A 17,704-nucleotide genomic window follows, 5' to 3' on the forward strand; every position below is an offset into this window, starting at 1 on the left:
CGAGGCTTGCCAAGGGTTGCTGCCAGGAGCTGCTGCTTAAGTTGGCTTAAGTTTTAAAGAGTGTGGCTCATAGTCTTACGTACGTCTTCATGCTGAGCGCCGTATCACCCAGCTTCGAACCAGGAAAAATAAGCAAAATTCTTCTGGCAGTTTTCTTAGCATTTATTTTTTTCATACTTACTGGAAAAATAAAGTGGCACATTAATAACCATCCTCTCAGACATATAGCAGAACAGTATAAGGGGAAGGGGTGGGTTTTTAGTGACAGCTTAGTTTTTGTGGGCTGATCACTGCAACCGAAATTTAGTTTCCTTAATGAATTGTAAGGGCAAATATGTATATATTTTATATACATACACATCTGTGTAGACAGTATATTTGAATGTATATATATACACACACATATATGTGTATGTGTATATATACACCTATTCTATACATTAGTCTAAATACACATACAGAATAGTCTATACACCCATACATATATACGTATACATGTATGTATACATATACACATAGACATGCTATGTATGTACATATATTTTTTATATACATACACCTATATGTATATATAGACATACATGTATGCATATATACACATACACCTATTCATACATGTCTATATGAATGTGTGTTATGCATATATAATGTTTACATATATATTTATGTATATATAATAGAAAGTTTAGTACATATAATGCTGTATTTTTTATATAGGTATATAATGCTATATATTATATATGTAATATAACTTTTTTTGTTGTTGAGCTCAAATGGTCCCTAAGGAGCCTCAGGGGGTGTAAGAGGTTTGCAGCCCTCTCTGCAGCTGTGGGGTTTTTACCACGTTCTTCAGCCCCATCACGTTTGGCAGCAGGGTTGCAGTACCCCGCTGGCTGCCACAGCATGCGGGAACTGGCAGAGCCCTGGGTTCAAACAGCAACGCCAGCACCAAGCATTCAGACCAAGGGTCATCATTTCTTCATGCTTTGCAGCCCTACCTGGGAGCCAGTGCTTCACTGTACAAAGAGCAAACTGGGTTTTGCTCCTGACTGGCTTTTGGCATATTTTCTGGCATTTGCTGGGGGAGAGAAGGGTTCCCTGTGGCCCTGGTTACACACAGGAATGTATTTATTTCTTCCGTTATAACTCTCTACCTTGGTTGCACTGGGAATCTTTCAATACTAATATAGAGGTGTTATAACTTGAAGGTGGTTCCAGGTCCGTTATCATAGCAGTGGCTTATGCTGCTCTATCTTCTTTCCTGCCTCATAAAGGAAGAAACTCCATGGGCTCAGCACCGTGTTCATGCCAGCCTGTGGCTTTGCCCGCTCCAGCAGCGTCCGACCTGTCTGTGCGCTAGCCCAAGGGAAAGTGGCAGGAGGAGACAATTTGCTGAGCTCCTGGTAGCAAACAGCCATGGAGAGCACAGGTATTTCTTGGCTGCACCCAGGCAGCCGTGCTGGCAAAGAGAGGTTTCATTCTGGGGTCTGGGGGGTACAGGAGGACTCGCCCTCTGTCTCTGAGCTGCTGCTGCCAGCGTGCTCCAGCTCCACTGTGTGCCGTGTGTCCCCCACTGTGATACACACCCTTCCCCAGGACACTGCCAGCTTGCCCTGCGCCAGGACATTGGGAGCAAGGTTAGGGCACCCACCCCATACAGAAAGCATAGCCGCAGCCCCATCTGTAGCCCCCTCCAGAAGAATAGGCGCACTAAGCCTCTTTCTCTAAGCTAAGAATGTCTGTGAAGCTGTGCCGTGGAGGACTAGAATTAGACTGGCGAGCTTAACCAGTGGATTGCAACCTGGCACTGCTGCAGGCAGGCTGGGCAGAGGCTCAGATTTGTTTTAAAGAGGTTTTGGGGCTACGGTCTGTACCCCGCTGCCCCAGGGATGCCAGCAGCTCCAACGGCAGGGATGCACTGATGCATCAGCAATGGCCGTTCATGGGGGGGGGGGGGTAAATGCCCAAAGGGCTGTGTGACTCAAACCACAGAGACAAAAACTGATAAAGGGTAAAGTAAAATCTGAGCTTAAGTGTATTGTGTCGAGGTTGTTTGACTACAAAGGTCTGCAGACCCCCCTGGAACCTGCAAAACACATCGTACCTCCTCCCCGGAGAGGAGAGGAGAGGAGAGGAGAGGAGAGGAGAGGAGAGGAGAGGAGAGGAGAGGAGAGGAGAGGGACCTGCCATGGCAGCAGGCCTGCTCCGAAACGCCGCATCGACATGGCCATGTTGTCAATGCCCTGAGCAAAAGGAGGTCTCCGGACCTCACTCTGCTATGCCGTTCTTCACACAACCATACCTTACACAGACACCTCCTATTTAAGCTCCCAAAAGCCTTCCGTGTACTTATGAAAGCCATTAATTTAAATTTAAAAAGCTGCTGCACCCCAGCTACATCGATGCATCTGAAGGTACACCTGAGGCTCAAGTGCAGCCTCCATGGCAGGGCTGCTAAGGTGGCCTCAGTGCTGGGAGGTCTAAAACACTCTGTGACCGCTTTGTAGATCTGTTGTTCTGTTTTGGTGGGGTTTTTTTTGCTTTTTAGTTGTGTATGACTTTATTTAATAACTTTTGGGGGTCAGAAGCACTTGTACTACAGACAACTATTGAGTTCCAAAAGGAAGTGATTGGTGAATCGCTGCACGTCCAGCTCTAGAAGATGCCCAAGTGCTGCTTGACCCAGCGTTCTCCACACGCCTGCAGGGAGTGACTCCCCCAGCAGAAGTGAGGGCAGCGGAGACAAAGATGAATGGCTTATTTCCCCCGTAATGCACCACAGAAACAGGCTTTTATGAAGAATAGAGCACAGACCAAGATGGAAAGGGCAACAGTCACTTTCAAAGGTCACACATCATAACATTTCTTCATGGCAAGTTTGCCTTCCGTGACTGACAAAAGCAGGACGGATGAAATATCTTCCAACAGACCTGGATTAAAAATGAAGTCATGTTACCTGGAGAACTGACAGTCCCACCAGCAATAATAGCGGCTGCTGACAGTTCTGGCTTCACAATAAAAAGCATCTTCCCATGTTGTCAAAAGAGCTTCTCTGGAGTCAGCATAAATAAGGCGTTATTTGGATAGAAATGTTAATGGCAGAGAGATAAATTATACTGATCTGTTGTAAAAATACACTGTAGCTGAAAAACTCATTCTTGTTTCTCATATATATGAAAATGAAAATATATATGTGTGTATAAACAAGATATGCATATCTATACATACCTCTATATACTTATATAGAATTATATGCATGTGTTGTACACATGTCGGTAGCTAAAAATACTTAGTAATCAGTCCTTCCCCTAAGAGCAAACAGTTGGTGTGATGCACTGAAGGCTGTTGTGCAAGATTTGACTAAATATTTTTCCCATACATAAAGGTTGTAACGTAGCAACCATTGTTTTCTGCTCAGAAGACACTATTTCCAAGCTAATTGTCGCTAGCCTTATCAGTGGCCGCTGTCATGGCTCCTGATGCAGTACTGAGCTGGACGGGAAGCACAGAGGCTTCGATCAACCACAGTCTTGATGAAGCTGGCCGTGGAGAAGAGGCATCGCACACGAGGGCTCACCCTTTGATGGCATGCTCTGTGGCGAAGGAGATACTTCGCTTAAGAGCCTGAAGTTCAGATGGCCTCGCTGTGATGGCAAGCTGCTCCTGGCTGCTGACCGGGCTTGTGGCCACAGCTTGGGAAGAGCCCACAGCCCGAGGCCATGCTGCAAACCCTGAGCTGGAGGCCATCAGCATGTTCTTTTACTGTGTCATATGTGTATAAATACATACACACACATATATACACACACACGCACATATATGCACACACATCCCTTCATGCATGTAGGGATGAAGGAGATATCCAGCTCTCAATGTTCAAAACAACTTTCTTTGCCTAAAGGACCAAAGCAGTTGACCCCAAGGGACAGTACCTGCAACCTCCAGCTGCTGAGCCTGGATGATCACCACCACCATGGCGCTGCTGCTAGAAACTGGGGGTGTCCCCACCGCCCCGGGGGCCGACACTGATGGGGAGGCTCCTGCGATCGCTGCGGCGAGTGAATCCCCAGGCAGGGAGAAGGAAGGGACTTCAACATGAGAAGTACCAACCCAAGCACGCCTGTTCCAGGAGGCACCGTCCCTGGGGGGGCACTGGCTGGCGGGGTGGGGACAGGACGGGGATTGGCCTGTGACTGCAGATGCCAGTGCAGACCCGAGCCTGCGCCCCACCAGGCAGGCACCCGCACCGGGCACAGCCGGCACCGGGCACAGCCGGCACCGGGCAGTCGGCACTGGGCATAGCCGGCACCGGGCAGTCGGCACTGCGCACACTCCTGCTGGGCTCGTGGCTGACGGAGGTGTCGGGTGCAATGCCAATATAGGGTTATATAAAAGTAAAGCATTTTATATAAGCCTATTTTATCTGCAAATCATTTATATTTAGAACACCTATTTCTACTGGAAACACTATAAACCATATTACATAAGGGCTTGTTTAAATCCTTCGGCTTAAGGTTTGGGCAGGGGGAGGGGTTGGTTCAGGCACGGTGCATTCAGGCTGCATTTTATAATCAGAGCCTCAACATGCAGCCGAAAGCTGGTCTTGAAATCCTTTTTGCTTTCGCTCCACGCTGCCCCGGCAATAGCAGAATACTTCGCTGGAGGGAAATTTTCCTCTCCCTCAGTGCTGCCTTCATGTTTGGAAATTTTCATTTGTAATGCTGTGGATGTGCTGCCAACATAGCAGAGATGGCAGCTCAGCACTGCCCGGCCAACCTCCTAAAGTCCGGGCTGTTACGGCGGGTGGGAGCACTACTGCCATCACCCAAGTGACTGCGGCATCATTCTCAGAAATTAAAAAAAAGCATCAACTGGAACTGATTATTTAGCAATATAAAATGACTTAACATCAGCATTTGTACAACAATATTTTCTAATGAATTAATTATTCCCCAAGCTCTCCTCTGAGGGGAAGGCAGGAAAGATGGTGACAATGGCCGTAAAATACATGTACAACTGCACCAGAGGCAGTTGAACCACTTTGGATGCAGGGCCACGTGACTGCAGAAGCCGGCCCTAGGGCCAGCTCACGCTGCTGTGCCACGGCCGCGGAAAGGTTTGTTTCCCGTCATATGCCAGAACAAGCTGCTTTACTACAGGGCTGGGGTAAGACTGCACTGCGCTGTCGGGCCATGGGTGCACACGGGGTCCGTACGTCACAGCTTCATCAGGGCGTTACAACACGGCTCTCGGGGAAAGGCAGTCTCTGCCCACGCAGGCAGAGGTGGTGTGGTGGCCGCTGCCAGCAACGTGGGGGCTCCAGCACCACCGTGGCAAAGAGGTCCTTAGGCAGCAGTTGGATGCTGGCCCCGCCTCAGTTACCCGGTGTGAGAAACTCCAAAAACAGAGAAGTGGAAGATCCCACCTCGCAGTGATGATGCCACCCCCGAGACCTCTCTGTTGGCCCAAGTCATGAATGCTACCGTGGTAAACGGCACAATTTCGGTAGTAACAGGCTTACCTGATCTTCCCTCCCTTTCAGTCAGTCTGGACCAAACCTTACGTCTCTTTTTCGCCCTCCACGTTGTCTCTGAAAGCAAGGTCAGGAACCGTTCCAGTGTTGCAACCCTCAGCCAAGGAGAAGGGCGGGAGCAGCAGCTGTGTGCAGCAGGGCCGGGGCAGAGACACAGAAATGCCACAAGGAAAATGGCATGCGGTCTTGGTAAACACTGCTGTGACAGCACCGAGTCACTTGGTTGGGACAGCCAGCTGTGCACCCTGGGTTTGCGCTCCCCGGCATGCCGCTTTCATTTCGGCTGGGCGAGGGAACCCCACGAACCCCGACAGTAAGAGCCTGGGGGAGGAGGGGCCGGTGGGATTTCCCGCAGGACTGGCAGGGGGTGCTGAGCAGCTGAGAGCCCAGACAGAAATGCGGTCACCGCTGTGCCCTCCGGCATCGCCCCCACGGCTGGGCACGGCGTGCACCGGGGGCACCATCCACCCTGAGGCCGGGCGCTGCCCCAGCATCGCAGCGTGTGTCTCAGCGAGACCCACTCCTTTGCCGCTGCAAAGGCCAGCCAGCAAACCCCAGCAGAGCCCAGAGCCCTCTCTCGCCTTTCCAAGGCAGCACGGCCAGAGCGCTGTCTCCAGGCGGGATGTGCTACCTCTGCCAAATGGCACTGCTCCCTGGCACCGTCAGACTTTGCTCGCTGGCAGGAGCACAGCGCTGAGCTCTCCCACCACTTTCTCATCTGGACGCTACCCTTAATCACCACCGCTGCTCCAATTCTCCCTGCGACTGCTCCATATTCAGATGACATGGTTCATCAGTTTCTATAAATGGCCAGGACATTACATAGACTTCAGGGACAAAGTAAGAGCTAAAGCTGTAAATGACTTTTTCTCCTTACCTTAAGGCTTCTTGCGAGGTGACTCAAACTCCAGCATCTCGGAGGAGCCCGGTTTGTCCCACCCCAGCCAGCACCCTGCTCTGTTGGGGCAAGGCTTGACCACTCCATCTTCCATTTTCCCTGCCGTAGAGTGGAAAAGACAACACACGCATTTCTTAGGGGTGCAGGAGGAAAGCAGTTAACACCTGAGCACGCTGCAAAGCCTTCTGAGTCTTTCCTTCACCAGGAAGCGAAGGTGGCTTAAACTATTTGAAAACGATCTCATTCCCAAATTTCTGTGAGCTCAGCTGGGTGGGCGATGGGGCTGGGGAGGTGCGTGGCAGTGAGATGGCAATGGGGTGCCCTGACACCCGGAGGCAACATGCCCCGCTGGCAAATTACTCAAGGGCATGAGCAGTAAGGTCTCCAACCTGGTTTTTACAGCAGCTTCCTGAGTATTTTAAGGAGAAGGTGGGGAAGGACTAAGGTGGTCTGCCACCGACCTGCTACCACTCTGTCCTCGCTGCCGGTGTGCAGGGTGCCTGTGCTGGGGAGCTGGTGCTTTCCCAACCCCGGGCTGCCTGAGCCCTCCTGGCTGCTGGGTCACCACGGTCCCAGGGGACAGGAGCCCGGTGCCAGGTGGCTGCCCTGCCTGCCCAGCTCCCCACCGCTGCACATCGCCACTCAAATAGCTTAAGCAAATTCTTCTCATACTTCACTTGAGCCAGACGCTGTAAATTGGATTAAAGTGGTGCCTGGAGAGATTTTTAGATCTGAATACTTAAAACTAACATGAATTTGATCTGTTTTCTGGGCTGCCACAGGGGTGCCCCTGCCTCCCCCCCGGTGTGCTGGGGGCTCCCCAGCTCTGGCTCCGTGGGTTTGAAGCCGGCTCTCGTGTGACACTGCCTGCAGATGCCAAAATTCATGTCAAATCCTGCAACAGTGAAGAAGTTCAGCTTAAAAATCTTCTCTTTTCTGCTTGGGAAAAAATTGTACTGGGGCTGATCGTTAGAGGAGCTCGGCATCCCCCTGCTCCAGGGAACTGCCTGAGCTCTGGGGCAGGCAGGCCACTAACTCCAGCTAATTATTTCACTTCAAGCAGTCCATCACCTTCTAATATTTCTCACCTGTCATAAAAGCCAGGGGATGTAGTGAACATCTGTGATGTTCATGGATGAGCATAGCATTTCAACTATTTTATGGACCCGGAGAGCAAATCTGTCTCATTGAGCATGGAAGAAGAGAAGCCGAGGCTATAGGAAATACTAGCCATGCTGGCATCCTAAGGACCCCAATCATCCGCAACGCTGATGAGAAAAGTAACTTGCAGATGCACCAGGGAAACCCAGCGGAGCTCAGCTTCACTGCTGCGGGACTTGCACGGTGCTGGGCAGAGCCTGGGGGTGCCTGCCATTTACTGAGCTTTCCTTCCTCTGCTGAAAGCTCACAGAGACTAGACTGATGCCTATCTGGGTGTAACGCCCAACTGGGAGAAGACCAGATGGCCAGGAAGAACTGCTCTGGGATAACCACAGCCCAGCTGATTAAGACTGATGACACAGTTCTTACCCAAGGACTGTTTTGCATCCATCTGATTCTGCATTGCATTGACAAACACTGGTGACTTACAGTGTACATAGCAGATTAAATTTGACCATGGATGGTAAATAAGTGGATAGCAGTTTGGACTCATCGAAAATAGTAATGTTTATTTTACCTTAAAGAATAAACCAGTTTAGTTTAGCCTCAGAGATTTTATTATGCATTTTCTAATGGCTCAATGAACTCATAAATTACAGGGTTAAGGCTGAGTTCATGCTTGCTTCTGAGCGTGGTCTACACGTGCTGGAGACTGGGACTTTGCAATGTAGAGCCCTCTTGCGAGCCCACCACGTCCTCCCAGGCTGAAACCAGCCTCTGGCACTCAGACTCTCCCGGCTCGCAAAGGAGCAGAAACACTTCAGCGATGGGCGTGCGAGGGATTCAACGAGCTGGCCGAGCACCAGCCGGCAGCCCATCACCAGCTGCAGCAAAAACCTCTGACGGTTCGCAAACCGGCTACTGGTGATGGGAACCAGCTCCCCCGTCTGCAGGGACCCGCCAAGCCTGCCATAAATCCACGCCGGTAACTGCTGCTGTCAGCCCCTGAAAGGAAGAGTCAGTTAGCAAGAGAAAAACACTGTTTGGTTTTTATTTTGTTTTAGGCTGGAAGGAAGCCATGGATCACAGCTCGGAGAGCAGGCTGCGATCAGCTGGGAGAAATAGAGCTCCCTAGTGACAGCCGAGCTGTGAAATAGAGCTTCATTTCGCTGCTTGGCAGCGCCTGTGAGGTCGTATCAGTTAAATAAATGTGGTGCCAGCCTGATGTGTTGTAGGGAATGGTTTATGACCTTCATCCGATGAAAAAGAGAGCAGGCAGGTGTTGAGAGAAGGTGAGCGAACACATTTGTGTAAATAGCCATGATCAGTCATGTTTTGGGGAACACAAGATGCCAGCCTGCTGCCAGCAGAGCCGTGCTGCCTCTGCCTCGGGGGTTTGGTGTGGGCCCATAAGCATGTGAGAACTGGGTGTTTTCCCCCAAACAGCCCCTGTGCGAGAGCCTCCCTGCTCCCGGCAGCCCTCCGCAGACAGACAGACAGCCTTCCGCAGACAGACGGCCCTGCAGCCCCGCTCCGTTACCAGCTTTCCAACATCCTGTTTTCACTGGGGTTATTTTAATCTCCCTGTTTCCCATCATATTTTTCCTCCCGCCCATGCCAACGCAGACTGTAATTCCTGGCAGGCAGGGTGGAAATCTCCTCCCCGGGCTGTAGCAGCATTTTGGAGGATGAGCTGGACTCTCCCCTGGTCACGCCCCGGCTCCTCTCCGCTGCCGGCACTGGTACCTGCCGCTGGCCCCAAACCCCCACCATGGCCAACAGCCCACTTCACATCAAGTCATTTCCAATCCACTCAGCCACTAAATCAAGCAACTATGTGCTTCCATATCTTGCTGCATAATGGATGAAGAACCAAAAAACCTGCTTCATTGCTGACATAATTATGCTTTTATCAGGACAAGAGAAATGAGGCAACGATTAACTACCCAAGTAAAAGCCACACAGGTTTGGACAGCCACTCTTCCATGCTCTCCCTAGCTAGCGGTGAATTTTTGGTGTGCAGCTGCAAACTGTGAGCCGCACGGTGGCTGCGCAGCTTGCCACGGCTCCATTTGAATTTCAGGGTTTGCTTTACTCTTGGATTCCCTCTGCCCTGGATGATAAATCTCCTCACTCCATACAGGTCCCTAAGCCAGTCACGGTGAGGTTTTGTACCTTGTCTCGCTGGAAATCTATGCTGTACTCTACGTGATGCAGTTAGCAAGGTCAATAGAAATATAAGTGCTAGCAATACCCAAAGGACATTCCCGTCTGCTCTGCACTCCAATAGCTGTATAGACTGGCACCTTGCTCCTTCACCGGGCTAGGTGTGATGTAAAATTGAGAGACTCAAACAGCTGAGGGTCTCTCAGCATGAAGTATAAAGCAAGTAAAAAGAAAATAAAGAATCATGGAAAATCAGTGAAGTATCATGCATAAGGGTCCAAAAGACAACTTAGCATGTAGAAGTAACTTAATCTTTCAGTATGTGTCAACATCAAATTTGCTAAGAAACTCTGTAGAATTAGCAGAAAAAAATCTGAGGCAGATGTAACACAAAATAAAAACCAAACCCATCTGCTTTCTTAATCATAGGCTTTAAAAATGTCTCTGCTAGTTATCCAGCTATTTCAAGGACTGTACTGTTTAAATCTATATCCAAACAAACACAGAAGTCACAATAAATCTGTCATTCAGTTCCATGACTTTAAATGATTAAAAATGATAAAATTCAAGACAGACATTGAATGGACATGTCGTCTCTCTACAGCCTCTAGCACTGAAAATTTAAGCTCTAATCCAGTCTGAACGGCACCCCCAAGAACAAGAATGACAAAATGTCCTTTTATTGCCAGTGTCCAGGTTTGGAGCATCCATAGCTGAAGCCTGGGCCGCAAACTAAAAGCGTGTCTAAGGATCAACCATCTTGTAAAGCAGAAACTCTACCCTGGCTACCTTGCGGCGTGGAGACGCCTTTTTGGAAGATGCTGTGGAGATGATGACACAGAAAAACGACTAGGTTTATACTTACCTTGCACCAGCCACAGTGGGATTAGTGTGGCAAAGAAGCCTCCATGCTGCACAGCACCGGAGCCTTGGGGTATGACTTGAGGAACATGGCAAAATTCAGATATAAAGGAAAGCCTGTATTTTATTAGGCCTCACATCTATTCTGAGAGTGGCCAGCAATCTTTAACCAAGCAGGCAGGAGATCACCCACAGGCCTTGGACTGTACTCAGCCACGAATGATTACTGGAAGAATATAATAAGCCTAAACCAGAAGTTACAAGAAATTTGGAAAAATCAAAAGCGTAAGCGAAGGCACAAGTTAATGTGGAACTATACCGAATTAGGACAAAATGTATCAGCCTTCTACCGATTAGGAAACAAATGTTAAAACTGAAAAAAACCCAACAAACCGTCAGCCACCAATTTAGTAATGACTCCCTACCCTAGAAACACCCATTGACTGTATTATCGGTGAGGGCAGATTAACCCAAGTCCCCCACTAACACAGAAGGAGAAGTCCTTCCCCACATCCCTTTCCGTGTAGCCGTGCCCTCAGCCAGCGGCCCTCCATCCCAGGGGACAGCGAGGGACCCCCGCCCCGCTGGCGGCGCAGGATGCACTAGCCCAGCCACACGGCCCGCAGTCCTGCGGGTCATCACAGCCCAGCACCTCTGTTTTATCAACAAGGGAACCAAAGCCGGGGAGGGCGAGCGGGTTGCGAAAGGCAATGGTATCGCTGGCTCCGAAGCCAGACAAGTCATAAGTTCCCTGTCCTGCACCCAACTGCAAAAAGCACGCTTTCGTATTTCATGCCACGCATAACATCCAGGCTGGGTGACATAAAGGTTAAAAGTAATTTTGGCTGCTGTAGACCAGCACATAGATTACAAGAGGAATTTTATTATCTGAGTTCACTACAGAAGGGCTGCTTTGCAGTCAGGATGTGACAGACAGGTTCCAGAGGAAAGCCAATGACACGACGCGACGGCTGCTGCCAGCTATTCACACAGCTATTTGCAGAGCGCGGCCGTACCCGGCTAATCACCACGTCCACAGGGGCTACCGGGGCAGAGCTGCCTCCGCACGTGGTCTGGTGCATGCAAATCACCTTACGGGCGACGCTAATTCTCAGTCAAAAGAAGTCATTGAACTTTTCAACAGTCAATATTTTAAGGAGTTCTCAAATAGCACTCGGAGTAAGCAGATAACCATTTTAAATATAGAGACACTGGAATGGAAGCCCAAGAGTGCTGGGTGCCAGCGGTGATCTGGATTATTTGCTTGTTACTAAATACCCCGCAGCGTTACTTCCCAGGTTGCTCAGCTCAAGTCTGACGCAAACAGCGGCAGAACAACAAACAAGAATTTGCAGGATTTTGAAAGCACTGGAATAATTCAAGGAATAAGGAACGAATTGGTTCAGGGCTGCTGTTGCTCAGGATTGCATCTTCGGAAGAACGAGGACATTTACTGTTTAATTATGTGTAAAACCTAACTGAAGGCTTGACAAGCACTTCCAAATCTCAGCAATAGAAAAGCAAAATGAGCATAAATAAAGGGAAGACAACTTGTGAGAGCAGATTTAGTTTAAGGATGCTTTTCCCCCTCTATTGATACCCAGAAATAATCTGCACCGCTGCGTGTCACTGAATTCCTCAGGACCCTTAACTACAGTTCTCTGTGTTTTGTAGCATACATACCTGTAGAACAGGGGATGAAGAGTCCACACGTGGAAAAACTTGCTATCTCTGACTATCGCAGAGTTTAGAAGGGGACAGAAAAAAATAGCAAAAATAGCCCCAGAGCAACATTAGTTGCATACAGAAGAAAAACTCTCCAGGAGGAAGCCTCCCCCCTGTAAGAAAAGGCATCAAAAACTTGTCTGTAAACTAATGCCTCCAGGCAATAAGCCAGGCCAAAGTGAGAATTGAGCAAGGGTTTAAACGTATGTACCAGGCACACTGCTAAGGACTTCTACAGCACAGAAAAAGCGATAGCAAGGTGACAGGAAAACGAAGTAAATCGGGGCATACAAATTTAGCTGTAGGCAGGGGACTCATTGCTGCAGATACAGGCCACCTTGCCGACCGGGGCGGAGAAGATGCAGCAGCAGGGACTGCCCAGCTGCCCCAGGTCCCAGCTGGTTACGTCCAGCCTACAGCCCCAGCAGAGCAGTTGTGCTCAAGGCAAAGACTAGCTGAGACACGCTGCTCGTGCTGTCATCGTACCACTAACAGCGGCATGGGCAAAGTCTTACATAAATAGCTGAGATTATGTATAGCAACTCTTAATTAAAATTAAATACAATTGTGAGAAAGTTAACTGACCATGACTGAGAACTCCCGATCAGAACAAACTGTTAAGCATTGTGCCAGTTTGCAGTTACCAGATCTCACGTGATGACAGTACATGTAACATGCTCTGTCCTGGTCTGTTCAGTAAGGGTAAACATCAACTCTTCTAGCTGAAGTTCTTGTTAGACATGCTTTAAAATGCTGCCTTTTAACCAAAGACCACATAGAGAAGAAAAGATAATTTTAAAAGACGTTTAACATTCTCATTTCTTGTTTTTTTGTTAAATAAGGGTGTTCCATTTTACTTGGCAAGCACCTTGGCAGGCAACAGTGGTCCCTTTATCTGGCTTACAATTTAAGGCTCTTCATAATTTGTTTTTAAAGACAATTCAGTTGCTAGGTCACAGCCAAAGGGCTACAACATGTAACTGCCCTATTTTTTCTTGCAGGGATGGACATGGCTGATGAGCGCGGGACAGAAACCACCTTCCACCCCCTGGGAAGACCCGGCGAAACCCTGCACTTTCTGCAGGCTGCTCTCCCAAGGCAGGACTCCTGCGGTTTGCCAGGGGAGAACCCAGCTCCACACTCAGAGTTATCTTCCCTTTCTGGCAGTAGATTTCACTTTGCATGGTCCTTAGGAAGCACTTTTACTTCCTTTAATCATCTCCACATAGGGAATTACTTCTACTTCATAATCCAGACTGCCTAGCTGTACCCTCCAACGATCCGTGGATGGAGCCCGTTACGAGAGCAGGGTTTTCACCAAAGCAGCCAGCAGTGCCTGTACAGCATTGCTCCCCCAGCACAAACAGAAGTCAAAGGCAGTGAAGCACCCTGCTGGATTTAGGCTCAACACTTGACTCTCCCCTTCCTTTTTGAGTGCAAAATGTTCCCTTTCTACCATCACAGGCTTCTTAAGTACTGTTGAGTTTGATTGGTGTTCTCAAAGAAGGGGAAAAAAAAAAAAAACCCACCACACAACAAAACAAGAGACATCATTTGCACGAGATGTTTGGAAGCTGAATTTTGTTTCCAGTTTCTAAGCGCTTCCCACCCACTGCTTTCATCCAATCTCAGGAAAAAAAAAAACCACCACCACCCTACCACACCACTTCAAAACAGTCCCTTGCCTAGGAGAGGGCAACCAGCCATCTCCTCCTCCCTACGGCCCCGTACACAGAAATTGATACGGCTGCGTAAACGTTCACATACCATGCCCAAGGACACGCGCTGTGTCCCACCTCCCCAGGTGACCATTTTCTGCTATGTTGAAGGGGCAGCTCCTTGTTTTAAGCGAGTTGCAGCTGCACCATCTGCCAGAGCCAGGGAGGAGGGATGGAAAAATTTGGAGGAACTAAGACACTGTCATAGAAAAAGGTGTAGGAGTTTGCCAAAAGATGTAGCTTTATTGTACGGCTAATTAGCTCCCTCAGGAATGGTTCTGACAGGAGGAACTGGAAGAGAAATACATACCGTTCTCAGGGCTTGCTGCAACAGAGACCCGATCTGCACATTTTGAAACATCCCATAGGAGTTACCTGGTCCTGCTCCTGAAATCAAAGTGCTCCAGCCAGGCTCTTGGCTGAGGGACCCGCACGATTACCTTCATGTCGCTGGCAACCTGGAGTGAAGGTGCTCACACGCGCTCGCAGCAGCTTTTCCACTTTAACACTATTCCGTCTAAAAAGCTGATGAAACAGTCATGCTCACTTATGCTCTGGAAGTCAATTGTATTTTCATCAAAAATGGTTACTGACGCTACCGCACACTTACGCTTTCATAGCCATACCATTACAGAAGATCTTCTTAAATACGGGCCGTAGGCACTGGGACAGAGGTATTCTTCTGGAGTCTCCTTCCAGGGCGCTGCATCCCCGGCGGCGGCAGTTCCAGGGTAGACTGCCAGACAACTTCTCGTGCTCCCTGGAGCACCTCGGATTGGGGCGTGCGTGCGGGCAGGCCTGCCTCCACAACACAGCCAGCTGCATTACAGTAGCACCTCTTTATCTCCCATTGTACAAACCACCAACACACACAACAGTCATTTTTGCTGGCCATGTTTTTATTTGTTTTTCGTTTTAAACAGGGGAGCCAATGATACATCCAGTACTTAAAAAAATCAGAAGGTAAAACAAATTTTCAGAAGACCGAGATGCTACATGCTATATTTAACCTAATTTTATTCATGCTTGCTTTTGAGGGGGGGTGGGAGCGGGACAGGAATCATTCAGTAAAAACATACAGTAAAAACAAAATGTCTCACCATATAGAACTTTAACCTACAGTAATGTTGTACCTTAATTATTTCCATGCACACAACTAACATTACAAAATTTTTAAAAAATGAACACAATTAAGACTTCTAGGAGCATTTGATAATAAAGCAATTCCTAATTTCTTTTGTAGAGATCAAGCACCTCCAATTACAAATTCCTATACACAGTGAGTGCTTTACTTGAAATGAAAACTAAAAAATAAAAATAAAAAATGTATTGGATAGCCTCAGAATAAGCCGATGTTAATATATATCCAGCTATGTAGGCAATAAAACCATAGTGCTAAACAAAAACTTTTATCTGAAAAGTAACTCAAAAATTAAGTTGACTTTCTATAATTACAGAAATATACTTATTTGCTAAAATAAATAAAAGTGCTGCATATTAACACTTCACTATAAAGAATGCATACCAGAACATTTATAAATATTGAATGATTTTCAATAAGAATAGCTACTACAATAATGCTGGCTAAATAGAAGTGCATAATGAGAAGCACTATGGGTGGTTAATGTTTTGCCACATACTGCTGTTACCTTGAGGTAGATAACACATGCGTACCAAATTCTGCATTCATTTCAGTTGCTGCTGGTATCATGTGTCTAAGAAATGTGTACAGTATGAAAAACTCTAAAATACGCATGAATGAAAAAATGTTTTGGGAAAAATAGATATTTTCATGCAATTATGTACAGTCTCACTGTGTAAATTTCAAGGCAAGGTTCTTTTTCTGCAAAACATGGACACTGTTTTACTGAGAGAATGTTTTTTTTTCTCGGTTTAGTGCATTTTTTTGTTACCTCCTGCATTTTGCATTATTTTGCTCTATTCTTTAATTTTGTGTGCAAACGACATGCCAGTTTAAAAACAAAAGTAACTCATGTATAGAAAGTAATTCTGGATTGTAAAAACAATGGTAAACAGAAAACTAATGAAATCCATACCAAAATTACACCGTCTGATTCAAGTAAAAAAATTACTTACACTAGTAATAAAAAAAGACAAACACATCTCATGAATATAAAAGAAATGTCTGCTGAGTGTTTTAATTTAGATGTTTCAGAATGCTGCTGTACGTTTTGTGGGGAATTTGGGGAGATGATTTCATAGCAGAAGGCGTTAACGTGGCCTGTATTGATTTCAGTGGCGAACCAACAGGGCTGTGAAACTGAGGAATACCTATAGCCTCAAGCTGCTTGTTGAAGAGGAGTTCTCCACTGTTACTGAGAAAGCTCTCTTCTCTTTCCTTCTCCCCAAGCTTCCCCTCTTCTACTGGCTCAGGTTCTAGCATTTCAGCATCTTCTTTCTTACTAAAAAATTTGTCCAAATAACTGGTGTAAGTGTTTTCTTTTTCGGCTTGTTCATCTTTCCTTACTTCGCAACAAAACTGGTCTATGAGGAAGCACTCCTCCCCACTACTTACAAACTGACTGTCCCAAGAAGTTTGGTACAGAGCTTCTAACTGTGCCAAATTAGCCATTCCTTTCTCCTGCTTCTCTCTGCTTACTGACTTTGATATTAATCCTTTCAACTCTATTTGAGACACTGAGCTATTCAAGTCATTTAATTTGTCAACATCAGTAGACTCGTGTTGTAAACTAAGCTGAATGGTTTCTGCTATAAATGAATCAAAGTCAAATCCTTGATTCTTCTCCCTTTCTTTTTCAACAAGTTGCTGTGATGCTTCCTCAAGTGCTATCTGAGCTTTCACCAACCCATTCTTTTCACATTTAGACTTGCCTTTCTTATCAGACTTTTCTTTGCTCTGTTCCTTCCAGTTTGAAAGATCTATAATAAGCTTGGGCTCATAGTAATGGTTAACTTCACTGTCTCGCCAAACTAAATTATCTAGGTATGAAGATGACCTCATTTTGTAATTACAAGTGTGACTACATTCCAGATCACAGTACTTGTTTTCATGGTGATCTGAATACTGCCAGCAAGGCTCAGTAGAGAAGTGGGTGTCAAAGGCAGGATCCTCCAGATACTTTTCACGATCTCCATCCAAATATTTGCGAGGATCTATTTGCACTTCTTCCTCATCAGTAACATCAGAAAGAGCCCTTGGATCACGCTGAACTTCATCAGCTTCATAGTTATTATGAATAGGCCAGTCATGGTCTGAAAACTGACTTTCATGGTATCTGTAAAACAATTTCCTAAGTGTTAGCAGTGAAAAAACAAACAGTCTTCTAGCTCCCACGACAGAGACAGTTAAGTTTAGAAATTCCCTTACAGAATAGTGACAATTCAACACAGATAAAGTTTTTCCTCAATTCAATCAGGTACCTTTTCCAGGTTTTTAATTTAATCTGGCATAAAGTAATCCTCACGCACATCTGAAAGATTTAAGTCCAGAATTATGTACAATAGCTCACTCCATTTACAGAACTCTTCCTTAAAGTGTGTTTAACTGACTTTAAATGACTACTGTAAATCTCTTTACTATTATACGAGCTAAGCATTGGAGAAGACAATCATACTTAAAACTCTCTCCATTTAAAGTTTATTTTTTTAGAGAAATGTTTTTTGTGGGGGAAAAAAGTAATGGAGGGGTTAACTTTAGATTCTAGAGTCCTGAGTGCGTCT

General features: G+C 46.9%; 1 protein-coding gene and 1 long non-coding RNA gene across 7 annotated transcripts in view; both read right to left on the reverse strand.

Annotated features, from left to right (window-relative positions):
• Positions 1 to 8,074: 8,074 nt before the first annotated feature.
• LOC143165232 (uncharacterized) lies at positions 8,075 to 11,163 on the reverse strand. Its single transcript, XR_012996223.1, has 2 exons — positions 10,564 to 11,163; positions 8,075 to 8,537 (listed from the first exon to the last, which is right to left on the reverse strand). It is a non-coding gene; the product is annotated as an uncharacterized LOC143165232 (long non-coding RNA).
• Positions 11,164 to 14,880: 3,717 nt separating this feature from the next.
• The window catches only part of MAPK6 (mitogen-activated protein kinase 6), a 61,115-nt gene continuing 58,291 nt past the window's right edge, over positions 14,881 to 17,704 (reverse strand). For all 6 annotated transcript variants that reach the window (XM_076347762.1, XM_076347759.1, XM_076347758.1 and 3 more), the window contains one exon: positions 14,881 to 17,259. In XM_076347762.1, the coding sequence (XP_076203877.1) occupies positions 16,161 to 17,259 (1,099 nt within the window). In that variant the 3' untranslated portion in view covers positions 14,881 to 16,160. The remainder of the gene's footprint in view (positions 17,260 to 17,704) is intronic.

This window comes from Aptenodytes patagonicus, chromosome 10 (assembly GCF_965638725.1).
Source record: "Aptenodytes patagonicus chromosome 10, bAptPat1.pri.cur, whole genome shotgun sequence".
Taxonomy (NCBI): domain Eukaryota; kingdom Metazoa; phylum Chordata; class Aves; order Sphenisciformes; family Spheniscidae; genus Aptenodytes; species Aptenodytes patagonicus.